This window comes from Heterodontus francisci, chromosome 36, assembly GCF_036365525.1.
Source record: "Heterodontus francisci isolate sHetFra1 chromosome 36, sHetFra1.hap1, whole genome shotgun sequence".
NCBI classification, from domain to species: Eukaryota; Metazoa; Chordata; class Chondrichthyes; order Heterodontiformes; family Heterodontidae; genus Heterodontus; species Heterodontus francisci.
The window spans coordinates 43,038,348-43,058,647 of NC_090406.1; the positions used below are offsets into that span (position 1 = coordinate 43,038,348).

A 20,300-nucleotide genomic window follows, 5' to 3' on the forward strand; every position below is an offset into this window, starting at 1 on the left:
GTCAAGAATGGCAGAGAATGATTAAAAGGCTAATCAGGAGAAAGAAATTACAGTATGAGAGGAAGCTGGCTAGAAATGTAAAAACAGATAACAAGAGTTTCTACAGGTATTTAAAAAGGAAAAGAGTAAATAAAGTGAGTGTTGGTCCTCTAGAGAGTGAGAATGGGGAGCTAATAGTAAATAATAAGGAAATGGCAGATGAAATAAACAAATATTTTGCTTCTGTCTTCACTACAGAGGATACAAAAAAATTCAAGTATTAGCTGTAAATCAGGAGGTGGAAGGAAGAGAGGAACTTGATGAAATTGCAATCACCAGGGAAGCAGTACTGAGCAAACTGATGGAGCTGCGGGCTGATAAGTCCCCGGGTCCTGATGGGCTTCATCCTAGGGTCTTAAAATAGGTAGCTAATGCGGTAGTAGATGCGTTGGTGCTAACTTTTCAAAACTCACTAGATTCTGGAAAGATTCCATCAGACTGGAAAGTAGCAAATATAACCCCTCTATGCAAGAAGTGGGGGAAGCAGAAAACAGGTAACTATAGGCCAGTTAGCTTGATGTCTGTCGTGGGGAAGATGTTAGAATCAATCATTAAGGAGGCTATAGCTGGGCACTTAGAAAAACTCAAGGCAATCGGGCATAGTCAGCATGGGTTTGTGAAAGGGAAATCATGTTTAACCAACTTATTGGAGTTCTTTGAAGGAGTAATATGTGCTGTGGATAAAGGGGAGCCCGTTGACACACAGTACTTGGATTTCCAAAAGGCATTTGACAAGGTGCCACATAAAAGGTTATTGTGCAAAGAGCTCATAGTGTAGGGGGTAACATACTGGCATGGATAGAAGATTGGCTGGCTGGCAGAAAAGAGAGCGCATGCATAAATGGGTCCTTTTCTAATTGGCAGGATGTGACGAGTGGAGTTCCACAGGGGTCTGTGCTGGGGCCTCAAATTTTTACAATTTATATCAATGACTTTGATGAGGGGAGAGATGGCATGGTAGCTAAATTTGCAGATGACACAAATATAGGTAGGAAAGTATGTTGTGAAGAGGACATTAAGGAGCTTGCAGACCGAAATAGCTAGGTTGATTGAGTAACAAAAATCTGGCAGATGGGAGTATAATGTGGGAAAATGTAAAGTCGTTCACTTTTGCAGGAAGAATAAAAAAGCAGAGTATTTCTTAAATGGTGAACGACTGCAGAATTCAGAGGTGTAGAGAAATCTAGGTGTTCCAGTGCATGAGTCACAAAAGGTGAGTATGCAGGTACAGCAAGTAATAAAGAAGGCTGAAATAAAAACAAGAAATTCTGGTGGAGAGAGAAGCAGAGTTAACGTTTCAGGTCAGTGACCCTTCATCAGAACTGGCAGAGGCTAGAAATGTAATGGGTTTTAAACAAGTAAAGCGGGGGTGGGGCAAGAGATAACAAAAGAGGTGTTGATAGGACAAGGTCACAGAGAATAACTGACCAGAAGGTTGTGGAGTAGAGGCAAATGGTATGTTAATGGTGTGGTGAAAGACAAAGCATTAGTACAGAGAGGGTGTTAATTGACAGAAAACTGAACAGCCTGGCCCCCAAGCACAAACATGAAAAAAACAGTGGGTAGGCACAGTAGAAATAAACTAAACAAAATAAAATAAAATAAACACATAGATAGGAAAAAAGAACTTCCTGCTCCTGCCCGGAACTGGAAAACATTACTAACTTTGCTTCTAATTTCCACCCTTCTCTCACCTTTACATGGTCCATCTCCGACACTTCCCTTCCCTTCCTCGACTTCTCTGTCTTCATCTTTGTGGATAGGCTGTCTACTAATATTCATTATAAGCCCACCGGCTCCCACAGCTACCTCGATTACACTTCTTCACACCCTGCCTCCTGTAAGGACTCCATTCCATTCTCCCAGTTCCTCCGTCTCCGACACATCTAATCTGCTCTGATGATGCTACCTTCCACGACAGTTCTTCTGATATGTCTTCCTTTTTCCTCAACCGAAGATTCCCCCCCACTGTGGTTGACAGGGCCCTCCACCATGTCCGGCCCATTTCCCGCACCCCTACCCGCACCTCTTCCCTTTCCTCCAAGAACCGCGACAGGGTTCCCCTTGTCCTCGCTTTCCATCCCACCAGCCTCCACATCCAAAGGATCATCGTCCGCCATTTCCGCCACCTCCAGTGTGATGCCACTACCAAACGCATCTTCCCCTCCCTTCCCTTGTCATCATTTCAAAGGTATCGTTCCCTCTGCGACACCCTCGTCCACTCCTCCATTACCTCCACCACCTCGTCCCCTTCCCATGGCACCTTCCCCTGTAATCGCAGGAGGTGGAATACCTGCCCATTTACCTCCTCTCTCCTCGCTATCCAAGGCCCCAAACACTCCTTTTAGATGAAGCAGCAATTTATTTTTACTTCTTTCAATTTAGTATACTGTATTCGCTGCTCACAATGTGGTCTCCTCTACAGTGGGGCGACCAAACGCGGACTGGATGACCTTTGTAGCACATAGCCACTCAGTCCGAAAGCATGACCCCAAGCTTCTGGTTGCTGGCCATTTCAACACTCCCCCCTGCTCTCATGCCCACATCTCTGTCCTGGGATTGCTGCAGTGTTCCAGTGAACATCAACGCAAGCTTGAGGAACAGCATCTCATTTAGCGATTAGGCACGTTACAGCCTGCTGGACTGAACATTGAGTTCAATATTTTCAGAGCATGACGGGCACCCCCACCCCTTTTTATTTTGGTATTTTTTCTTTTTTGTGTTTTATTTTATTTCAGTTTGTTTATGCTGTGTCTACCTGCTGTTTTTTCAGGTTTGTGCTTGGGGCACAACTGTTCTGTCAATTCACACCCTCTGTCCCAAAAGGGCGACCCCTTATTTTCAAAGTGCCCCCTCTCTGTCCTAACGCTTTGTCTTTCACCACACCATTAACATACCATTCGCCTTTGCTCCATGACTTTCTGGTCAGTTATTCTCTGTGGCCTTGTCCTGTCAACACCTTTTTTGTTATCTATTGCCCCACCCCCACTTTACTTGCTTAAAACCTATTGCGTTTCTAGCCCCTGCCAGTTCTGATGAAGGGTCACTGACCTGAAATGTTAACTCTGCTTCTCTCTCCACAGCTGCTGCCAGACCCCAGTATTTCCAACATTTGTTTTTATTTCAATTTTCAGCATCTGCAGTATTTTGCTTTTAATGAAGTCAGCTAATGGAATGCAATCCTCTATTACAAGAGGAATTGAAAATAGAAGGGTGTTATGCTTCAGTTATGCAGGGCATTGGTGAGACCACATCTCAAATTGTGCACGCAGTTTTGGTCTTATTTAAGGAATATAAATGCATTGGAGGCGGTTGAGGAGGTTTACTAGATTGATACCTGGAATGAGTGGGTTGTCTTATGAGAAAAGGTTGGACAGACTGGGCTTGTTTTCACTGGAGTTTCAAGGGGTGAGGGGAGACTTGATCGAAATATACAAGATCCTGAACTGTTTTGACAAGGTCGATTTGGAAAGGGTGTTTCCAGAAATAGGGGGCACTGTTTGAAAATTAGGGGTCACCCTTTTAGGACAGAGACGAAAAGAAATTTTTCCTCTGGATTCTCTGCCTCAGAAGGTGGTGGAGGTAGGGTCATTGAATATTTTTAAGGCAGAGATAGATTCTTGTTAGGCAAGGGAATCAATCTAAGATGATCAGGGATAGATGGGAGTGTGGAATTTGAGATGGCAGCACAGTGGTTAGCACCACAGCTCCAGCGGCCCAGGTTTGGTTCTGGGTACTGCCTGTATGGAGTTTGCAAGTTCTCTCTGTGATCGCATGGGTTTCCTCTTACATGCCAAAGACTTGAGTTGCTGGGTAAATTGGCCATTGTAAAAAAAAAAAAAATTGCCCCTAGTGTAGGTAGGTGGTAGGAGAATTGAGGGAAGGTGGGGGAAATTGGGATTAATGTAAGATTAGTATAAATGGGTGGCTGATGGTCAGTGTGGACTCATTGGGCCAAAGGGCCTGTTTTGGTGCTGTATCTCTCCCTGACTCTATGAAACAGATCATCTGTGATTTTATTGAATAGCGAGCAGGCGTGACAGGGCAAATAGCCTATTTCTGCTTCTAATTCGTATGGTCATACGGGGTGAAACTTAAACATTCACTAGGGCATTCCTAATCAGTTACTCCTTCACCATAGCAATTCCTGAGTTTTCCCTCCCTCTACATACCTGCCATTTGTAATTAGCCACCTCTTTGTATTCAGGCAGGGATCCTGTAAAGAGCCTGCCCTGCACCAACAAAACACCCACCTCGGAAAGGGTAACCAGAGAAAAATTCAACTTAAGCTGTTCCACACTAGTGAAGTTTACTAGTCTCAAAAAGACTTCACCTGATTATAAATTTACAAGAAATAACTACAATTTTGTTTAGTAGCTGAACAGTCTGACTCGCTCTGGAAGTTATCTTGCCCCATCCCCTTTAATATTAGAAGGGGACTTGAACCCAATGCTTTATATATTCCAATTGCCTTTAAAAAAAATTGAAAGTTCCTCCTGCGACTTAGAACTTTTCCTAACTGGACAGAATCCAAAGCTTAGAACAGCAGGGAATGCATTTGCAGGACGTTGAACTGAGAATTTTGTTGACTTACTGCAGTTGCAGATGGTAAAACTAGACAGGGCAGTTAACCCAAAATACTCAAAAAGGGAAAAAAAAGCAAGGCAAGCAGAAAATCAACACAGCCGATGGAAGCATCAACTTCAAAAGACCCAACTTTTCCTAAATTAATCCCCGTCTCAAATCTGGAGTCAGGGGAGGGGTGGGAAGGAAGAGGGCGTGAGGGGGCTGGACTCACAAATAATCTCCAACCACTGGAGTACTGCATAAGCACTGCACAGCTCAGAAAATGTCATCCAAATAATCCATAAAATGCAAGAGGTTGTATGGCGATGGTAGCTATCCATCCATTTCAGAGATTAACTAAAATTTGTTTGTTAGAACAGTTTATGAAATGATTTGAGGGCAATTTCAAAAAACTATCCCATCATCATAAACATCTGATCAGACAGCCAAAGCAGACAGGAAAGTGTAGGCAAAACTGACTAGAAGTACACAACTGCAATTATATCAAAGTTTATTGTTTACATACCACCAATACAATCTATTGCATTTTCATCTTTCACAATGTTAATGACAGTCAAACTCACTTCCAAGGTGCTACAAACTCCCATTAGCCTCCAATCTTGCAGACTGGAGATCATCCTCACCAACTTTCTGCAAAGTCCACTGCTGTACAAACTTGCTGTGCATATCATACTGGCATTGTGTTGCATTTCCAGAATGAAAACCCTGAATTGGAATACCCCCAACTTCAAGAGCACAGTATGCCTAATTTATTTTTTTAAAGTACTGGCAATGGCAATAAATATCAGACCAGGCGACAAGTTACCTAATGAAAAGTAAATGAATGCAAGTGTATATAGCTAGCATGGCACAAGATGGTTCTTGACGCAGCAATGCAATAAAGAACCACCCAAATAAGAGGTAAACATTCTTTTAATTTATGCCACTAGGATGTCCATTCTTTTTGCAGTGAATCTCATTGCAAGGGTACAATACAATACACCACCATGTCTAATCTGGCAATGTTAAATTCACTAATTAGTTCAAAAAGCTGGCCAATGGTGTCGGTCAGATTTCCAATGATGTGCAGTCAAACATTACAACTTGTCCAGGAAGTTGTCCAGAGCTGGGATGCCCTCTTTCAGGCCTTTGCGCTTACGGGTATCGCCCACAACCTGGAATGGCCGGGTAGTTGAATCAAAGGGATCACCAGGTAGGATCTGCCAGTGGTCAAAGACACATTGTGGGAAAGCCTGGCCACCTGTATTGGATCTCAGGTCAGCTGTGAAGCCTGTTCAGAAAACAAAAAGTACAACACTTGATGGTTCTTTCATTGATATAGTGAATTAAACCAATCAAAATTACAACTTATTACAGCACAGTAGGAACAGATCTCCAGAAGGCCAGAGCTTAGGATTAATACACCGAAGGACTGAAGACTGACAGTAAACAGATTTATTAACTTCTCTCACTTAAAAGCTCAGATCTAGCTCAATACATTATTCAAGAAGCCACTCACTGATCTTACTATAAGTAGGCTGTTAGGACTGGGCAGTTCATCACAGCAAAGCTAAATTGCCTTCAGCTAGTATTGCAGTAAGGGGGCCATATAGGACTCAAAAACCTAGGGCGATGTAAAACTCACCGAGGGAGGGAAAAAGAATGAGTACTACTACACAGAAGTCCTGCTGTAGGGTCCGCCCCGCTACCATGCTTGAGATTCATGAGTAGAACACTATTCTTTACACTACAAAAAAAAAAAAAATCAGTCTACAGGAAGCTAGATAAAATATTACTTACCAAATGATTCATTTACAGGTAGGTAGGCCTTGACAACAAACATGGGTGTGCCAGCAACATGAGATTCCTCAAAAACATGACCACGTTTCCTATTCAGTACACCATAGATACCACCAACTACCTGTTCAGGGCACTGTAATTCAAAAGAATCATTACACTCATTAGTCCAATTCGAAGTTAATATTGGATTAACACTGGAGTCAAATGCTGTTGTCTTGAGAATCACCTGTGATCTAGGCTATTTTTCACAAATAAGGAAAACTGTTGATGTTTTGCCAAGGAACGTAATAGGTTATCCGATGAAGGGAATCACCAGAAAATGCACCTCACTAGGTTTATCAGTTAATAGTTATATCAAACCTTCATCCACTATTTCAAAGCCCAAGCTTGTGCAGTAAAATACCAGCGTCTGAAAATTGGGCCTGGTCACACCAAGTTCAGACACTTTCCAAATTGAACAAAATGAGACCTTACTAATGGTGAATATGTAATCAATAGCCATTAAATTCACACAAATTTTATAATTTTTTATAATAATGGTTCCATCACATTTTGGGAGATTTGATTCTTCCAAAATCAGGTAGTATCAGTCACAATACCTGGATCTCAACCAGATAGACAGGTTCCATGAGTCTAGGCCGGGCAGTCAGCACACAGGCATACAGACATCTTCTGGCAGTGGGGATGATCTGACCACCACCGCGGTGGATGGCATCAGCGTGTAGGGTTACATCGTGAATATCAAATCGCACTCCGCGCATGTTCTCATCACATAAAGCACCCTGGAGGAAAAAGTGGAAGGATTACACTCGAGCTTGCTTGCACCAACCAGAAATCAAAAGTCTACAACAGGATAGCTCTCTGAGCATGGAACATGACCTTTTCGGACATTAAAACTCACAGTCAAAAAAGATGTGCATTTAATAAGCCCGCTTCACAGCAATTAAATCAGCTCATTTCTAACTTGCTATTAACCATCACAGACACCCCCGTAACGGTTAGCCAGCCCCAAGGCTCTGCTGGAGATAAACAAGACATCCAGGTGCAAAATGTTAAATTTTGAACAAAACTGGAGAAAATAAAATCACCTCTTTGGCTGCCCACTGAAATCCAGCAACAACACTGTCCTTGATTTCATTGAGATACTGGACTCCCTTGGTCACATCAATCAGCATATTTGGGCCTGTACCATCGGGTCCAAAGCACCAGATCTTACGAGCTTCTGAGACATCCCACTCATACTTTTCAACAAGATATCTGGCACGTTGTTTGAGCTCTTGACGGGCAGCAACATCACCCTTATCTATGTCTTCTGGCAGGCCCTCGGGCATTGGTCGAGCCTTCATGTACAACCTGTTGTGCTTGTTGGGAGACTTGGACAAACACATTACGTTGGATTCTTCAGAAACAGTCTCACGGTAGGAGACAACCGGGTCAGATTTCTGGACAAAAAAAAAAAAAAGGGTGCCAATTATACACAGTTTTATATCAGATGAAGCCTACCACTGATAGAAGGTAAGGCAAGTAGGTTTACCTTAATGGGAATACAAGCGTGGTCCTCTTCAAGATCTTTCAGACAGATTTCCAAATGCAGTTCACCAGCACCAGCAATGATGTGTTCACCAGATTCCTCAATAATACACTAAAATAAGACAAAGAAAGGCTTAGCCATAAAAAGATTTTCATTTTTATCCCACAAGTCAATTTAAAAACAAAGCAACTATGTGAATGACCTACTTGCACCATGGGGTCAGACTTAGCAAGACGCTTCAGACCTTCAACCAATTTCGGCAGATCAGCTGGGTTTTTGGCTTCAACAGCAACACGCACAACAGGGCTGACACTAAATTTCATCACTCTCAAGTTGTGAGCTTGGTCATAAGTGGTAATGGTACCAGTCTTCACCAGGTATTGATCGACACCAACAAGCCCCACGATGTTTCCGCAAGGCACATCTTCAATCGGCTCCACGTAACGACCCATCATCAGAATTGTTCTGCAGGTCAAAATAAATGTGTTAGTGTTACATAGAAAGGGCTCAAACAAGTAGTATCAATTTAATGAAACAATCCCAAAATCATTGCTGTTTTCATAAAATGATCTCCGTAATACTTCACTATTTTTGAAGTAGGTTCAGTGTGTTGTTTTTCTTCGAGAGAATGAAACTCAACCCCCATCAATACATGCTACTGCAGATATTTAATACCACTGACTGAGTAGCAAAATGATCCAATTCAATAAAGTATTCTAGGCAGACAAATTCTAAAACTGCCACAATTACTAGATCTCCAAGAATGAAATACAAAGTTTTACAAAAATGATTAAGGCAAACATCTTTGATCCAAAACAAAAATGAGCCAAATTGTTTTTTCATCGTTACAGTAGCATAGGACATTGTACAGCCTGCACAAAGGCTGGCTACCTGACCCGACATGTCCGACCCGAACCCGGCACACTATCACAATCTCGAGCGGTGTTTCATTTGCAGACCCGAGCCGGCCTTTAACCTGCACACCAAGAATACCAACCTTTGGATAGGCTTCAGGTAAAGGTCTTCCTTCTTGCCTGGAGTGTAGTTTGGTCCCATGATTCGGACCTTAAGACCAGTAGAAACAATACCGGAGAAGACACGGCCAAAGGCATAGAATCTACCCTTGTCAGTTGTGGGCACCATCTTGGAGATGTACATCATCAGTGGGCCTTTTGCATCACAGTTCTTGATGCCTTATAATTTAAGAAAAGCAAAATGGTTTAACTTCACTCTTCACGCCAACAGTCTAGCAGCAGCCTTAGGAAACAGGTATGTACTAACAGTGAAAGTTCCTCTCAACTGGACAGTTTCCATTTGCTACAGGCCAAACATTTATGTTGTTGCTGCTGCCTTAAAAGTTGTTCACAACTTGTATTTATATAACACCTTTAACATAGTAAATCACGTCACAAGCATTTACAAAATTTGACACCAAGCCACATAAAATACTAGGGCAGATGACCAAAAGCTTGGTCAGAGGTAGGTTTAAGGAGCATCTTATGACGGGCGAGAGGCAGGGAATTCAAGCTAACGGCCTCAGCAGTTCAAGGCACAGCCATTTATATAGCACCTTCCACAACCTTAAGATATCTCAAAACTCTTTACAGCCAATGAGGTAGTATTGGAAGTGTAGTCACTGTTGGAGGAAATGTGGCCACTAATTTGCACACAGCACGCTCCCATAAACAACAATGTGATGGCAAGATAACTGAGGAATAGATGTTGGTCAGAACACCAGGGATAACTCCCCTGCTCTTCGAAATAGTGCAGGGGGATCTTTTATGTCCACCTGAGGGCAAATGGGGCTTTATCCAGAAGACATTTCGATTGGTGTAGCACTTTTATTACTGCACTGGAGTATCGGCCTAGATTTTTGTGCTGAAGCTCTGGAATGGGACTTGAACCTACAATCTTCTGACTGAGGCAAGAGTGCTACCAACTCAGCCCTAGCTAATAGTAACAATGCATCAAACAAAAGTGAGGCTGTGCACGAGGTCAACCCAGTGGAGGTTAGAGAACAAGGGAGGGAGCATGGCCACGAAGGGATTTGAAAACAAGGATGAGCATTTTTAAAAAAAGTAATGCACAACCAGGAATCAAATGTAGATCAGCAAGTATAGGGGTGATGGATTAACAGACTGGTGAAAGTTTGTACCAGTGGCAGCTCAACATCCCTGGATATAGAGTTTTCAGGCAGAATAGAGAGGGGGATGAAAAAAATAAAAGAGGGGGTTTAGCATTATTGGTTAAGGAATCAATAACAGCTGTGAGGAGGGATGATATGCTAAATGAATCAAATGAGGCCATATGGGTAGAGCTCAGAAGTAAAAAAAAAAAAGGGGCATCCACACTACTACGAGTGTACAATAGACCCCCAAATAGTGAGGGGGAGATAGAGGAACAAATATGTAGGCAAATTTCTGAGTGTAGAAATTACAGGGCAATAATAGTTGGAGATTTCAACTACCCTATCAACTGGGATACAAACCGTGTGCAGTGCACACAATTCTTGAACTGCATTCAAGAGAACTTTAGCTAGCATGCAACAACGGGGGTTCAATTCTCAATTTTGTTTTCAGTAATGAAGCTGGGCAAGTGGATGATCGCTGGAGATAGCGATCATAATACCATTTAGTTTTAGCATAACCATGGAAAAGGACAAAGACAGGCCAGGAGTTATTCTAAATTGAGAGGGTGGGAGGCAAATTGGGGGAGGAGATCTGGCAAAATTAGACTGGATACAGTTACTGGAAGGAAAAATAAGTGGCAAACTAGTGAGAGGCATTCAAAAGCAAGATTCTACAGGTAGTGTAGACATGTCCCCACAAAGATTAAAGGGTGGTACTGCCAAATCTAGAGCCCCCTGGTAATCTTAGAGGCTAACAAAGGTATGTTGAAGCAGAAGAAAGCTTACGACTATCACAAAAAAAAACACGTAATACTTTAGAAAGCTTAGAGTATAGAAAGTACAGGGGTGAAGCAAAAAAAGAAATTAGGAAAGCAAAGACAGGGCATGAAAAAATATTGGCAGGTAAAAATCAAGGAAAACCCAAAAGATGTTTATCACTACATTAAGAGCAAGAGGATAACTAAGGAAAGGATAGGGCCTATCAGATGTACGAAGGGAACTTACACATGGATGCAGATGGTGTGGGCAGGGTTCTTAAATGAGTTTTTTGCCTCTGTATTCAGAGGGATAATGCAGACCTTGTAGTAAAAGAGTGTGAAATATTAGATACAATAAGCATAATGAGAGAGGACGTACTAGATGGTCTGACATCCTTGAAAGCGTATAAATCACCAGGGCCAGATGGATTGCATCCCAGGTTACTAAAAGGAAGCCAGAGAAGAAATAGCAGATGCGCTGAGGACCATCTTCAAACCCTCACTGGATATGGGCGAGGTGCCAGAGGATTGGAGGTCTGCGAACATTATACTATTGTTTAAAAAGGGTGTGATGGATAGGCCAAATAATTATAGGCCGGTCAGTCTGACCTCAGTGGTGGGCAAGTTATTAGTTTATCCTGTCCCTCAGAATTGATTCTGTCACTTAGAAAGGCAGAGATTAATCAGGGATAGTCAGCATGGATTTGTTAAGGGATGGTCATGTCTTACTTCCTCAAAAGAATTCAATTAAGACAGCAACAAAGAGGACTGTCCCCTCTAATCCTTCTACCAATCCCCTTTAAATCTGTGCCCCCTGGTAACTAATCTCTTTGCTACGGGAAACAGGTCCTTCCTGTCTACTCTTATCTAGGCCCCTCATAATTTCATACACCTCAATTAAGTCACCTCTGTTCTAAGGAAAACAACCCGAGCCTATCCATTCTTTCCTCATAGCTGCAACTTTCAAGCCTTGGCAACATTTTTGTAAATCTCCTCTGCGCTCTGTCCATGGATTTTAGTAAAGCATTTGACAAGGCAGACTGGTCAGTAAAATTAAAGCCCATTGGATACAGGCAAATGTGGCAGGCTGGATCCAAAATTGTCTCAGTGACAGGAAGCAAAGGGTAGTAGACGGATGTTTTTGGGAATGGAAAGCTGTTTCCAGTGGCGTTCTGCAGGGTTCAGTGCTGGGTCCCTTGCTGTTTGTTATATAGATTAGTGATTTGGACTTAAATGTGGGGAGGCATGATTGGGAAATTTGCTGTTGACACAAAAATTGGTCATGTAGTTGATAGTGTAGAAGATAGCTGTGTAGACTCCAGAATGATATCAATGGCTTGGTTGAGTGGGTGGAAAAGTGGCAAATGGAATTCATTCTGCAGAAGTGCGTGAGGTAATGCCCTTGGGGAAGGCAAATAAAGCAAGGGAATACACAATAAACGGGAGGATATTCAGAGGGGTAGAAGAAGTGAGAGACCTTGGAGTGCACGTCCACAGGTCCCTAAAGATGGCAGGACAGGTAAAGTGGTGAAGGCAGCATATGGAATGCTTTCCTTAATTGGCCGAGGTACAGAACACAAAAGCAAAGATGTAATGTTGGAATTGTATAAAAACTCTGGTTAGGGTAGAATATTGCATACAATTCTGGTCGCCACATTACAGGCAGGACATAGTAGAGGAGATTTACAAGAATGTTGCCAAGGCTTGAAAGTTGCAGCTATGAGGAAAGAATGGATAGACTAGGGTTGTTTTCCTTAGAACAGAGGAGGCTGAGGGGTGACTTAATTGGAGGTGTACAAAATTATGACAGTCCTGTTAAGAGCAGACAGGAAGAACCTGTTCCCCCTAGCAGAGGTCAATTACCAGGCAGCACAGATGTAAGGTGATTGGTAGAAGGTTTAGAGGGGACAGGAGGAAAAACTTTTTCACCCAGAGAGTGGTGGGTGTCTGGAATTCACTGCCAGGAATGGTGGTGAAGGCAGAAACCCTCAATTCTTTTAAAAAGGCTCCTGGACATGCATCTTAAGTGCTGTAACCTGCAAGGCTATGGACCAGGTGCTGGAAGGTGGAATTAGATTGGGCGGCTAGTTTTCTCAGCCGGCACGGACACAACGGGCTGAATGGCTCTTTCTGTGCTGTAAGATTTCTATGCACACCGGCCAATGTGGTCAAAAGCCCATCACGGGTCCAATACAAGACCAAGGTTGCAATTAATCTGGTTCAGCCTCAGACAGTTGCCACAGTAAGGAATGGAATCAGTGGCTAGGAACCAGAGTTTGTGGCAGGAGACAAAAACAATTCAGAGATAGTGGAGGAGTCAAGAGAAGTAGTGGTGAGGTAGAGCTGAATGTCAGCATACACATGGAAACTTGCACTGGTCTTAAATGTTGCTGCCGGCACTATGTAGATGAGAAATAGGAAAGGACAATCATGGGTAATGGTGAAGAAGCAGGAAGCCATTACAGGTGGTGCCCTGGCTCCAATTACACAGAAAAAAGAACCAGACAAGTGCCGTCCCACCCAGACGATGGCGGAGGCACTAAAGGAGGATGGTGTGGTCAACTATGGCAGACGCGTTGACAAAGAATGGTTTAACCACTCTCAGTGGATGCAACTTATGACTGGAAGAGTGGTACTGTGGCGGCACGGAAACCTGATCATTGGAAGCATTCAAATGTGTAATTTTGGGAACAATGGGCACAAGTTTGGGACAGGAAAGGAGGTTGGAGATGGAGAAGTAGTTTGCAAGGACATCTAGGGTTTTTTTTTCAGGATTGCCAGATGTTCCGAAATTTGTCCTGCTCATACTGGAATGGATTTGCGACAAAATGGAAAACAATATAATTTGCCACATGGTTTTCATATTAAAAAGGAAGTTATAGTGAAAATACCAAATATGGCTGGTGGAAGCACAGTTGCCTCAGAGCAGACATCCACATTAGCAACACCACCAGGAAACCAAAGCCTGGTAGAGCAAGGGACGCGAGAGAAACAGAACCCCCAATTTGGAGGGAAGGGTGGTGGAATGAAGTAAATGAGCTTACTGAGCCACATTAGGTACTACACTACGAAGTAGTGCAATGATGTCTGAAGGTGCACATGACATTTATTTTGCAGAAACAAGCTTACTGAAACTCTTGGTTCACAACTCCAGGATAGTTTCTCACAGCAAATGCATTTTAACCTACCCATGGCCGCCTCATCATCAAGGGGTCCCTCGTACAGAAGGTCACAACGATATTTCTGAGCAGTAACAGGAGATGGGAGGTGTATAGTGATCATCTGTAGCAGAGCATCTCCTGCAGGCAACCAGCGACGCATCACTGCCTGCACACAAATACCATTTTCAAAAATAAAGAAAACACCCAAGAAACAGGTGCAGTAAAGTTACAGCCAGTGGTGTTTGTAACAAGGTAAATAGGTGTTAATTTCAAGAAATAAAGACATTTGGATTACTATGCCTAAAACAAGCCTAGTTTAAAAACAATACTCTCAATATGTTTGCAAGCAGCACAATGTACACTGGTCCTACTACCTCAAGACAGATAACAAGTTACAATGAATCTGGAGAGACGCTTGTGTGAACAGAGAGTATCTTAATGGATAACAGTGCAAAAAAAAAACTTCAGGTAATCTTGCGTTAGTCAAGGTCTCTCTCTCTTCCTCGGTCACTGGAAAAATTGAACTATTCACCTTCAGCAGAGGTTTGCCTTCTTTGGTCTTATCTTCGTTGTCTAGCTTAATGTCAAGCTTCTGAATCAATTTTTCAGTCTCTTCCTTCTTGAAATTCATAATTGCATCAAAGACCTGTGAAGAAAACACCCATTAACATTACTCCACAGAAAGATTCAAGATTGGTGTGCTTTCAGATCAGTCCACAAATTAGCTTACATGGTAACATTTACTTTGGAGTCAATAGTTTCCTCTGCACCAAAATGAGATTAATCAAACTCCAGTTTAAAGATAAATTCTTGAGCTTCAGACATTTGTTCTTCATCACTGAACAGTCAGGTCAAAGTGAAGAAATTACAGACAAGTCATCACATTGAGCTCAATATAAATCTCAATTGTTCCCATGTGCTAGTTTGCAATCTTACCTTGAAGATTGGATCCAAGATAAGTTGACAGAAAGTTCTAGGCAACTTCTTGCCATCAGCATTATTAGCAGACTTGCTGAATTTACCAGCAGCAGTATCAAAATACCTGAAATGGAAAAAAGGATAATGAAGACTCCACTGCTAGTTTTCTAAACTCCACCTAGGATAGTTGCCAGAAACCACTAGCCCTATCTGACTTCATTTCTGCCAGTGTATCCATTCTAATGCGTTGACTACCATAATCAGCCAAACTCAGCAGTTTTGAGGATCATTATAGACTGGCAAGACAACAAAAGCTGCTGCCTAAAGATATAAAACATTTAGCCACACTATGATGGAGGTGGGGGGGTGGAAGACAAAAGAAACCATGTAATCCCAAAAGGCTTTACAGCCACTGAATTACTTTTGAAGCATTCTGACTATAATGTGGGCAAACATGACAGCCTGCTTGCACGTAGAAAAATTTCACATGGCTAGATGGTAACCAACACGAAATAAAAACTGGTCGAGGACAAATGCTGGCCATGACTTTCCACTTATGTTCAAAACGCTCACCTAAAATACAACCACCTCCAAAATTGCAGCACTTCAACCTAGATGTTGCACTCTAGATCCAGTGGACCTTGAACCCACAACCTTCAAGAGTGATATCTAACTAAAGTAGAGTATAAAACAAACAAACATATCCATGTTGGAAAAGCCAGCAATAAAAGAAAAACAGAACATACTGGGGTGGGTGAGTCAGTCAGTGTACATAAAGAAACAGGTCCAGGTCTGATGCAAGGCCATTTGCCTGAAATAACTTTCTCTACAGATGTAATGTGAACTGTTGAGAAAGTTTTTATTTACTTGAAGATCAACAGCCTTGCATCAGACCTGGAACTGCTTCTTTCTCTATAGACGCTGTCTGTTTCCAGAACAAAAATTAATCTAGGTTTCAGCAGCTCACCTGTCACCCCACAGTTTTTTCATGATATCCTCTACTTTCCTGGCACGCTCTTCTGCAGTAAGGGCAGCCTCACCCTTGGCAAAAAATTTGGCAACATACATTTCTGCAAACTGCTTTAGGGTGAAGGCCCAACCATGGAGCCCAGAACCAAAACCAACTGTTCCAAATATTGGGTCCACCTAAAAAAAAAGCAGCCATCATTAGAAATGGCAGAGAGAGTCTGGTGACAAGATAGCATAATGAATCACAGGTCACAGCAAGGTCCAACACAGACCAGGATATCATCACTAGATATACATCGTGCTGAGCTAGCCATTCCCAGCTGGGTTATACAGCACTCCTTACAATTCTTTAGGAAGGAGGGAACTAGACAGAGAACCCTGTAGAGATTGCCCAATTCAGCGATAGATCTAGTAATGAAATACTTTCTGCAGTTCCGATTTCACTAGGGTGTTCAAAACTGTCAAACATTGGTGATCATGGGTAGGGGGAATAAAGTTACCAACGGCAAAGGAATGTAAGATCTAGCACAGCTCTGAGCAAGATGCACCAGAACAGTCCCACCACTACACAGCCAGATTAATGGTGCAATTTGTCTTGCCCTTAGGCTAGCTGGATAAGGGTATACTTGGACATCGGAGGGAGACAGATTAAGCTAATGCCCTTTAGGCAACAGCCTTCCAAAACAGAAAACGCTGGAAATACTCAGCAGATCTGGGATCAGCAGACTAATGTTCTGAAAGGTCACAGACCTGAAACGTCAATTCTGCTTTGCTCTTCAGATGCCGCCAGACCCACTGTGTATTGCCAGCTTTTGTTTATATTTCAGTTGGTCAACATTCACAGGATTGGTTGCTTTGATTAGCCCTCCAAAACAGAAGGGAAAAACAGACTACTAGAGCTGGCTGTAGTGCTAGATGACATTTTTAAAAAAGGATTAGTTCAATGCACATTGATGTTGGGCATACTCAAGTCATTACAGACGACAGCAAAAAGTATTAAAATCTCAAGATGAAATCTTTTTAATTCCACTCTTTACCATGATGCTGCCCATGGGACCATTCTCATCTTCACCATAGGTGGAGATGATGACATTGACATTTTCGACAATGCGCTGGAAGGTCTGGTAGAGCTCCTCAGGGTCAAGTTGCAGCTCAAGCAAGGCACGGTCCATTTTGTTCATCATCAGTACAGGCTTGATACGTTCAGCAATGGCCTGACGCAGCACAGTTTCAGTTTGCACACATACCCCTGGGATAAAAAGAACAAATTTCACTTTAGTCAGAGATTGACTTTAGAACCAAAACAATTTAGGCCTAGAAATGCCACATATATGGCCATTAATAATCAGTTAACCCAGATGCTAAGTGATGTTATTAAGTGTTGAAGTACCAACAGAAAAACTGGGCAACCACTCCATGGGATTACAGTTGCAATCCTCAAACTCAGTTGTCGATTGCAGCCACTCAAGAGTTTCTAAGCGGGAGCCAGCATCTCACTTCATAAGAGCCTTCAACAGAAGCCAGAGAGATCTAAATTCTTGACTACAGGTAAACATGCTCTTCAATACAAGAGAAAACTGGCCATAAGTTAAACTACTGAACAAAAATGTCAAATAATTGAATCTGTAACCAAGCCACTGTGTAAAATGGTGCCACTGTCTTGCTAGTGATACTTACCAGAAACACAGTCCACCACGACCAGAGCACCATCGGTTACACGCAGAGCGGCTGTTACTTCTGAGGAAAAGTCAACATGCCCGGGTGAGTCGATCAGGTTGATGAGAAAGCCACTGCCATCCTTGCACTGCTTGATGAAAGCCAAATCTTGCTCCTTGAGTTCGTAAAACAAGGAGATGGCACTACACATGAACAAGTCAAATATTACTATGTTATCTCTTAATGCAGAAGCCCTGCACTAGGTTTTAACAGGAGCGCAGCAACTATGCACTATTATGGAGTCATACTAGAATTGGCAGCAAAATAACTAACAGGGAAAAAAAGAATAATGTACACAGGGAGGGACTGAGGTGATGACCAGGAGAGAATGATGCTCCCAGTGTCGACTCTCTGGTAAGCCGCTGCAGAACCGCACTCAGGAAAGAGGATATGACTGGAAAGATTTAACTGTTGACCTGAACCTGGAAATCTGTTAATGTAAGTGCAGCCTACTAAATCAAACAAATGGAAGAAAACAAAGTCTAAATCACTCACGTAGACTTAATGGTGATGCATCTTTCTTGTTCATCCTTGCGAGTGTCAGTGAACCTGGTTTCACCAGCACGGGAAGAGGCAATGATTCCAGCCTTCGACACTAGAGAATCCGTGAGCGTGGACTTGCCATGGTCTACGTGCGCAATCACAGACATGTTACGGATGTTGGACTTTTTGTCCATGATGGCACGGATCTGGTCTACTGTAAAGTTCACCTGACAAATGAGAAAGTGAGACCATTTTCAGTAGAAGTACCAATTACATGACCAGGAACCACAACTAGTCAGACAGACCAGCAAAGTTGCACACAAATTTGGAGTGATTATTGCATCATGCTCACCTTCAAGTCAATAATGACATTTGCAGTGTGGCTCTCCCCTTCCTGTCCCATTTAGTCAACAAAAAGGGGACTCAGTTGCTAATTCAGTATCCTCAATGTTTTATTTTCATTACTCTGCACTCATTACACCCCCCCCCCCCAAAAAAACCTGAACATTTGCGACATGGCAGAATGCGTTATAACATATACAGCGCAGTATTCGGGAGTATTTAGAATTGCTAAACAATGCCACATCGGGAAAAAAAAACAAAATGATCAGCACACTCTGGAGCAATCTCGCTTCAATTAAGGAAAAATTACAAATTCAAGTCAAAACATACCATCATTGACCTTAAATAAGGGACTGCGGATCAATATACTGCATTGGAGGTCGGAGACTTTAAAAAAAAACAAGCAGCTCTTGGAATCCTGATCACGTTAACTGCACCGTGTGCCGCAATCAATCCTGCTTATTCAAGAGGGCGAGGTGACTCAGGCTGTACCGCTGCCAAACAATGCGGAGGAACGTATCCTGGAACAAGCCCCGCAGCCGGGGCCACGTCCCCGCGATAACCAGCCTGGCCCGGAGTGGGGGTGGGGTGACACCCGCCGGGCGTCATAAGGGGAACAAAACGCTGCGAGACTTGACCCCGACTGCGGCAACCGGACGCTGCTCCACGTGGCAAGCGGCCGGTCATCGCCGCCCGTCAGCCCAGCGCCCGGAGGGAAGCCAAGCCCACCCCGGGCTGGATCCAGTCGCTCGGCCGTTAGGAGCTTTCCTTCGCCCAGCCCCTGAGTGACGCACAGCCGCACCCACCAGCCCCGCCGGGGAAAATACAGCCTGCCGGAAGCTTAGAGACCAGCCCCGGCTTCGGTTCGGCCATCATACCGGCGAGCCCCGCCAGTATCAGTGACGTAAATATCCCCTCTGGCCACTCCCGGCCCGCTTCAAGCCGACTACGCATTGTCGCGGGCCACCGACATCCCTCCATTGTTACCGCGCCGGCGGCCTTCCTCCGTGAGCGGACAATATCCGCTCCGAACCAACACATCCACGGTCAATATCGCGCTGAAAAGTTTCGACAAGGTGCCCGTAGCCCACTCCGAATCCGTGGACCGACCGCCAACTCACCATTTTGCCGGATTGCGGTGGATTCTTTCGCGCTCACACTCCGGCTTCTATCCGCCTTATACGACGGACGGATGAGAAAAGGACCGGTTCCAGCAACTTCCGGCCTTTTACCAGCCGCATTTGCGTCACGTGATCCGCCGTAGGCCGAGTCCTCCCGGCCATACCGCCGATTAGAGGCAGGGAGGGGAAACTGCAGCCTCCAAGACCAATTTGCAGAAGTTATATATGAAAAGTCCTGAGTGCAGGAAATTCTAAATAAAATATTCAGCCACAGCTTGTAACAGACCGGGTGCGGATTCACTTTGTGTGACAAAGTCTCTCAATTAAAAAAATAAAATCACAGCTCCTTTTATCCCAATCCATTTTGTTAACAGACCTGAAACGTTAACTCTCTCCACAGCTGCTGCCAGACCTGCTGACTATTTCCAGCACTTGCTGTTTTTATTTCAGATTTCCAGCATCTGCAGTATTTTACTTTTGTTTTAAAATTGGCAGGCTGGATCCTCATTACAATGCTGTCAATGTGCCATGTTATACGAGCCATTGCCTGCCTTTTCTGATACTTTGATGGCTGGAAAAATTATTGCCCTGTTCATACAGCAGAAAGTAACCATCAGTTGCTATTGCCAATTCAATAATATACCATATTTCATGTAAAACAATCCAAGGTGCTTTACAGAGCGAGCGTTTACCTAATGGTGGTACTGAGCAGAAAGGGGAGAGCTGGGGGAATAACCAAATATAGTGACATGGATTAAGGAGGCTTTA

The 20,300-nt window shown here is 43.3% G+C and overlaps 1 protein-coding gene across 1 annotated transcript; it reads right to left on the reverse strand.

Annotated features, from left to right (window-relative positions):
* Positions 1-5,520: 5,520 nt before the first annotated feature.
* LOC137351781 (elongation factor 2) lies at positions 5,521-19,637 on the reverse strand. Its single transcript, XM_068016602.1, has 15 exons — positions 19,533-19,637; positions 18,082-18,296; positions 17,548-17,729; positions 16,908-17,119; positions 15,869-16,047; positions 14,920-15,025; positions 14,516-14,629; positions 14,011-14,149; positions 8,934-9,129; positions 8,143-8,401; positions 7,940-8,047; positions 7,494-7,847; positions 7,005-7,187; positions 6,406-6,538; positions 5,521-5,896 (listed from the first exon to the last, which is right to left on the reverse strand). The coding sequence occupies exons 1-15, from the start codon at positions 19,533-19,535 to the stop codon at positions 5,703-5,705; spliced, it is 2,577 nt and encodes an 858-aa protein (XP_067872703.1). The 5' UTR covers positions 19,536-19,637; the 3' UTR covers positions 5,521-5,702.
* Positions 19,638-20,300: the final 663 nt, after the last annotated feature.

Excerpts from the sequence above, each read along its gene's own strand:
- LOC137351781 (XM_068016602.1), bottom strand. Across the intron at positions 14,630-14,919 it reads TCTTGGATCCAATCTTCAAG|GTCTTTGATGCAATTATGAA; the intron begins GTAAGATTGCAA and ends TTTTCTTCACAG. Across the intron at positions 7,188-7,493 it reads TTCAGTGGGCAGCCAAAGAG|GGTGCTTTATGTGATGAGAA; the intron begins GTGATTTTATTT and ends TTTTTCCTCCAG.